Genomic DNA, 6,353 nt, shown 5'->3' with positions numbered 1-6,353 from the left:
AAACTTCAGTATAATCAGTGACTCCCCACATTCTGTTAATTTTTCAGTATCCTACCTTTGGTGGAAAAAGTTTAGACACCCCAATTCTGCAGAATAAAGTCTCATTCTTTGCTTTTGAATGCTCTCACATCTCTGAACTAGCAGAAGCTTGAGGCATCTTGAGGCAGACTTTATTTTGCAGGAACAATAACAACAAGCAAATGAAGAATTAATGATCAATTAACTGGTCAGCAGAGGCTCAGTCTGCAAGGCTTCCGGGGCGGAAGTTGGGAGCATTAACCCCTATGACCGCAGAGGAACCAGGGAGATGTTATGTGGACACTGTCAAGGGGCTCATGAGCAAGGCATTGGACCCCTTGGTCTTGCTTCAGTGGAACTACTACCAATTCAACACACGACCCGGCCTAACCAGCAAGATGTGGAAGGTAACACAGGTATCCTTAGATCAGACTAATCCGAATCTACAAGCCTTTAATCTGCTGTGAGAATACACCGTCGTGCGTCAATGGCATGGCCTAAATCATGATGTTTACCGGGGCCATGACACAGCACATAGACAGACACTGAAGCCAAACCGGCTGTGATTTTTAATTTGTATTAAAACATAATAATAGAGAACCTGGGACAAAAACATGTTCTTGTTGCATTATGACTGTGTTTTAGAACTACACGATTATTTTGTTTGCTACTATTCTTTGCAACACAAAGAAAAAGGCAACCTCTGAAGTGAAATATCTGCATGGCTATGTACATGGTGCAGGACAAAACATTTGGAACATGATGTCCCAGCAGCAGATTGTCTTTTTTTTATGCATGCCAGCCGTTTGCAAGTTGTCATGCACAGCACCGTTTATTTAGATGGAACAGTGCTGCACCCTTTCGATTAGCAACAGGACTACAGCCCTCAGCGCCCTCTCTTTGTGGAGGGGGAAAAGTGCAGGTGGGTAACGATTCTTGACATTCTTGAACAATACAACTCAAAATAATTATTAATTATACACACAAAATACTGTATTGTTACACCTGTTGCCATGCTAGCTAGTAGCATGTTAGCATTTTAGCTATTTTACTCGCATAAAATAGAAAGTGTGCTGTCTTGCTTGGTGCTAGCATGCTAACTGTTAGCATGTTTGCTTTTCCACTATTCTGATATTACGTTATTATTACTAGTGATATGCAAAAATGTGATATACTGAGTTATGATATAATTTTATTATAAATTCTGATTAATATAATTCAACAGCAATAATAATAATGAAATGATAAATGTCAACAGGTTTTGACAGCTGTCAGTGCTAAAGTCCTTTAAACTTAAAAATGAATCATCATGAATATGACAACATAAGAAATCCCACATTTTTTCTTTTACGTGTGCTTTATTTAAGTCAGTGGCGGAGCTACAGGGTGGCCGGCCACCCTCACGGCAAAGGCGGCTCTGTGGTGCAGGACATTAGTTCAGCGCACAACTTTCCGTGCGCAGGGGCTGTCAATAAAATGGCGTTTTGCATGAACTGCAAGCAGTAGGTAAGTTTTCCATGATTACTCTGGTCGGTTCCGGTCAAGTTTTCTCACTATGTTGACTTTGACGTAAATTCCGACGTGTGATTCAGCACATAAATCTGTTAATAATGGAAGCTCTCTGTAGCAACATGAGTGGGCATGTAACCAAGGAGTCTAGAGTTAAAACAGGAGTGTGAATCCGCATTCACTTCCGTATTATGCCCTGCGCGGATTAGGTCGCCATGATGGAGAGCGGAATCCAAAAACTATGCATTGCAAACATGTCCTCGGAACACTGCTCAGCTATTAATTGCTCAAATAGACGGCCCAAAAACAGTGGCCACCCCACTGGCCCTATAAACAATTCCGGTATCAACTTATTGTCACTCCTAGGTGAGTAGTGGTCTCACCTTGGCCACACCAATGAAAAATGTTTGGCTCCGTGAAGTACAGTGGTAGAGACAAGTGTAGCGTTTGGTGTGACCGAGAACCAATCTGTAGTTATAGGCTGCCCCCTTGTGGTAACAATGCATATTATCAAACAAGAAACGATGAGCTCTGCAAAGATTATCCTTGTTTGGAATGTGTCCTTCAAGGTAGAAATGATTTAATTTACAAACACCTGCTTAAATGAATCGTTCTTTAGGCTACATACATTTTGTAATATTTGATGTCAGGAAGATGACATGAAATGAGCTCTTGTTGGCTTTACCCTATTAAAACACTATTTGTCTATCTGTTCACCAATCAACTACTATTCAGAATAAGCAGAGAAACTACTGTGTATCAAACAATGAAACCTTCATAAGCGCAGATGATAAGTGGGTGTAGATAAATTTAAGATCATTCTGCCTTTATCCTTAAATCCAGCATGTGTTAACCTTCGTCTCGCAGCAAATCAAATGACATTTTAGATGCATCTGGAGAAATAGCAAGCTGCTTTGATTTAGGATGTGGCAAATCTCCGCAGCACTAAAACAGCCCCCACTGCTGCCTGTGTATATCATTTTAAACAAGGGATAACAGAAAATGAAGTGCACCTTTGACTTTTGATTGGATTTTCTGTAGATAGATGCTCTTGGACATTCTAATGATCTTAGACATTCATCCCTGATCCTAAAGCCCAAACAAGAGTCTTATGTGGACTGGTGCAACACCTATTTGGGCTCACCTCATGGGATGTCAAGCCTTCTTATATTTCCACCCGAGTATCAATACCATAAAACAAGAACACCCCCAATCCTCACATATTTTATTGTTGCAATTATTTGAATGTTGCTGTTTAAAACAACTATAAATAATGCATCTTGGGTAAAGATTGGGTTATTAATGTACGACAAGCGTGGTTCTAGACTGGCTCCATTTGTACAGTGCCTTGAGATACCTGCTGTTGTGAATTGGCCCAATATAAGTAAAATGGACTTGACATGGGTTCTGCTATTAAGCCTATCCTATAAAGCAGAGGCCCAGCAACACAACTCAAGCGTCTATACGGCTGATAAGTGTGCTGCACGTCAAAGACGAGGGCACCTTGACAAGCTCAAGTGTGTCGAGCTGCTGATTGGACCAGTAGCAGAGACCTATCAGCCGGTCTGCTGGACATGAGAGGGGGTCTGATAAGAAGAGATAATTGCAACCAAAGCATGGAGGCAGCAGCGAGATGATAATTGCGGCTCAGATGATGGAATGAGACCTTCAAAGCTCATGAATTAGCTCGTGATTGAGAAAAACCTGATTACACGAAATACATTTACACACGTTTAACCTATTGAACAATATGGACAAATGTGATTTGCATGACAAAGTGATGTCAGTGACACAGGACATTTGGCTGGTTGCTTGATACGGTCTTGTGTCCTTGAGCAAGACATTACACTATTTGTAGCTCCTACGACAGGCTGCGTTAGAAGTGTGGTGCAAAATGACACGTGTCGTCTGTGTACCACATATCATGTCATGCATAGAGAAGACGTGGCACAGACGCTGTTTTGCTTAGATTGGGTTTAAAGTTGTCCTCTTATTTGCCAAAGTATAAAACATGGTTAGAAGGGCAAGGTCACGTGAGTGTTGGTTCGAAACAGAACATGTAATTTCCACCAGTTACATCGACTAAAGACAAAAACAAGTGAGTTTATGATATCTTGTCAAGAAACAACGCTATAGTAACAACATGGATGTAACTTAGAGTAGTCATTGTACAGCTTGTAAAGCAGTGTATACAATGGTGTGAACAAGTGTTTGCCCCCTTCCTGATTTCTTATTTTTTGCATATTTGTCACACTTGTTCATGTTTCAGATCATGAGTCAATGACAACACAACTGAACACAAAATGCAGTTTTTAAATAAAACATTTCATTATTAAGGGAGAAAAAAATCCAAACCTCCATGGCCCTGTGTGAAAAAGTGATTGCCGCCTCCCCAGAAAGAAAGTAATTGAGCTCCATCAGTCTGGAAACGTTTTGAAGCAATTTCTAAATCTTTGGGGCTCCAGCAAACCACAGTGAGAGCCATTATCCACAAATGGTGAACACATGGAACAGTGGTGAACCTTCCCAGGAGTGGCCGGCAAACCAAAACTGCCCCGAGAGCGCAGTGATGACTCATCCAAGAGGTCACAAAAGACTCCAACAACAACATCCAAAGAACTGCAGGTCTCACTTGCCTCAGTTAAGGTCAGTGTTCATGACTTCACCATAAGAAAGACACTGGGCAAAAACGGCCTGCATGGCAGAGTTCTGAGACGAAAATCACTGCTGAACAAAAACAACATTAAGGCTTGTCTCAATTTTGCCTTTGGGAAAATACTCTGTGGTCTGTCAAGACAAAAGTTAAACTTTTTGGAAAAGTGTGTGTCCCATTACATCTGGCGTAAAAGTAAAGCTGCATTTCAGAAAAAGAACATCATAGCAACAGTATATTATGATGGTGGTAGTGTGATGGTCTAAGGCTGTTTTGTTGCTTCAGGACCTGGAAGACTTGCTGTGATAAATGGAACCATGAATTCCAATGAATTTCAGCCTCTCAAATGTGAATATTTTTTAATTTCCTTAGTCTTCCATGAAAGCAGACCTATTATCTTTGGCAAAACAAGATATTCACACACATCAGCTCTGAGTTTTGAAAACAGTGGTGGACATTTTTGCCTCTTTTCTGATATGTTGTTGACCAGACCACTAAAATGTGTGTTTGGTTTTTCTACCGAGGGCCACAGAATGAAAAATCAAAGGATGCAGGGGACACTTTTACATTTTTAGACCAACCCGTGCAGATACAAGTATATCAAGACGTTTTTTATATGTAAATAAAAAAAAACAGTCTGCATCAGGTTTATGTAATTTTTTAAATATTATGACCTGTTTGTCCTTACAGTACATTTTTTTGCTGTTTTTTATTTTTGATTTGTACAAATATTTCAACTTTCTTCTTGTACATTTTTTTCTTGTAATAGTATGACTTTATTCTCATGTTTTGACTTTATTGCCGTAACATTTGACCTACCTAATTTTCCTAAAACTTAATTCTTTGTTTTATTTTCGTTTAATATTTAATATTATTTAAATTTTTCAAATTTATGGTATTTTTTTCTTCATTTTGAAAAAAAAATCGATCAGTCTTACGCATGAATTGTCACACTTATTGTGAAGGATTAAAGCGGAAGTGATTACCGTGAATGTTACAGTAGTGACAGTCAATGAGAAAAACGTCGAGTATTTCCGTCTACTTTCCGGCCGGGCTAACTGTAACCAGCAATGGACTCGCTCGGAACCGTTCCCACGCAGACCAGCGATGTTGAGGTCGATACTGCACCGGGAGCCGGGGGTGTGGATGCCGCGGTTCTTCTGCTGGGAGCAGGAATGACTGCTGTCACACACCCGCTGCTTTATGTGAAGCTACTAATACAGGTAACCTTGGCGAATGTAGCTAGCACACAGTCACGTGATCAGCCCCTGTCGTTGTACAGTACATACAAGTGGCACCTCGCATTTAATTAAATACGAATGTGTACTTTGGTATTTAAAATCATAGTGGGACAGCAACTACTTATGCAGTGTATATAACGAGTAAACTACAGTACCGCTTACGGTTTAATGTAGTTTTACCCCCTTTCCAGTACTACTCTTCCAGTGTATTTTGGTATTTAAAGTCATAGTGGGACACCACCTACTTATGCAGTGTATATAACGAGTATATAACGAGGGCTTTGCTGCCTCACCCAGCAATGAAAGGACAGGAAGAGTTTGCAAAGCACACTGTAGAAGACAGGCCAACATAGCTCAAAAGCTACCCAAGCAATTGCCATTCTGTTTTTTTTTTTTTTTTTTTTTTTTTTTTTTTTTTTTTTCCCCCTGTCCTGTCCAGCCTTTAAAGCAGATAGAATTGTATACCTAAATGCCGTCAAGTGCTCAACAGATTTACTCTGCCAGAGAGAAGTGTGATATACACTTCCCCTGTCATACAAAATTTATTCGACCTTGATGCTTGTTATAAAGCAAATTTGGAGCGCCCGGACCGGAGCAGGAGGGGACAGAGAAGAAGAGAAAAGGAAACGGGGGGGGGGGGGGGGGGGGGGGGGGGCGAGAGGGGACAAAAACAAAAAAAAGAGAGACAAGAGACAAGGACAACAGCAGCAACAACAACAATTGTGACAGAACAACAGAAACATACCGAACGACATCAGCAAATAAATGTCCGTGACAACTATAAAGACGAACAAGGATAAAGGACAAATCAATATCAACAACCACAATGACAAAGCTGTCAATGACAATCAGACATAATAGCAGTCATGAAATGATGACCTATGACAGTGATCACAATGACAATACTGCATTGAAACAGTCGCACACAATAG

At 40.4% G+C, this 6,353-nt stretch overlaps 1 protein-coding gene across 1 annotated transcript in view; it reads left to right on the top strand.

The window, feature by feature from the left end:
• Positions 1 to 4,180: 4,180 nt before the first annotated feature.
• The window catches only part of LOC129181054 (mitochondrial carrier homolog 1-like), a 23,319-nt gene continuing 21,146 nt past the window's right edge, over positions 4,181 to 6,353 (top strand). The window contains exon 1 of the mRNA XM_054775709.1: positions 4,181 to 5,403. Coding sequence (XP_054631684.1) covers positions 5,251 to 5,403 — 153 coding nt within the window. The 5' untranslated portion in view covers positions 4,181 to 5,250. The remainder of the gene's footprint in view (positions 5,404 to 6,353) is intronic.

This window comes from Dunckerocampus dactyliophorus, chromosome 1 (assembly GCF_027744805.1).
Source record: "Dunckerocampus dactyliophorus isolate RoL2022-P2 chromosome 1, RoL_Ddac_1.1, whole genome shotgun sequence".
In the NCBI taxonomy this organism is placed as follows: Eukaryota; Metazoa; Chordata; class Actinopteri; order Syngnathiformes; family Syngnathidae; genus Dunckerocampus; species Dunckerocampus dactyliophorus.
Note: the sequence above shows the minus strand (reverse complement) of the source record. Positions and strands in the feature narration are given on the sequence as shown.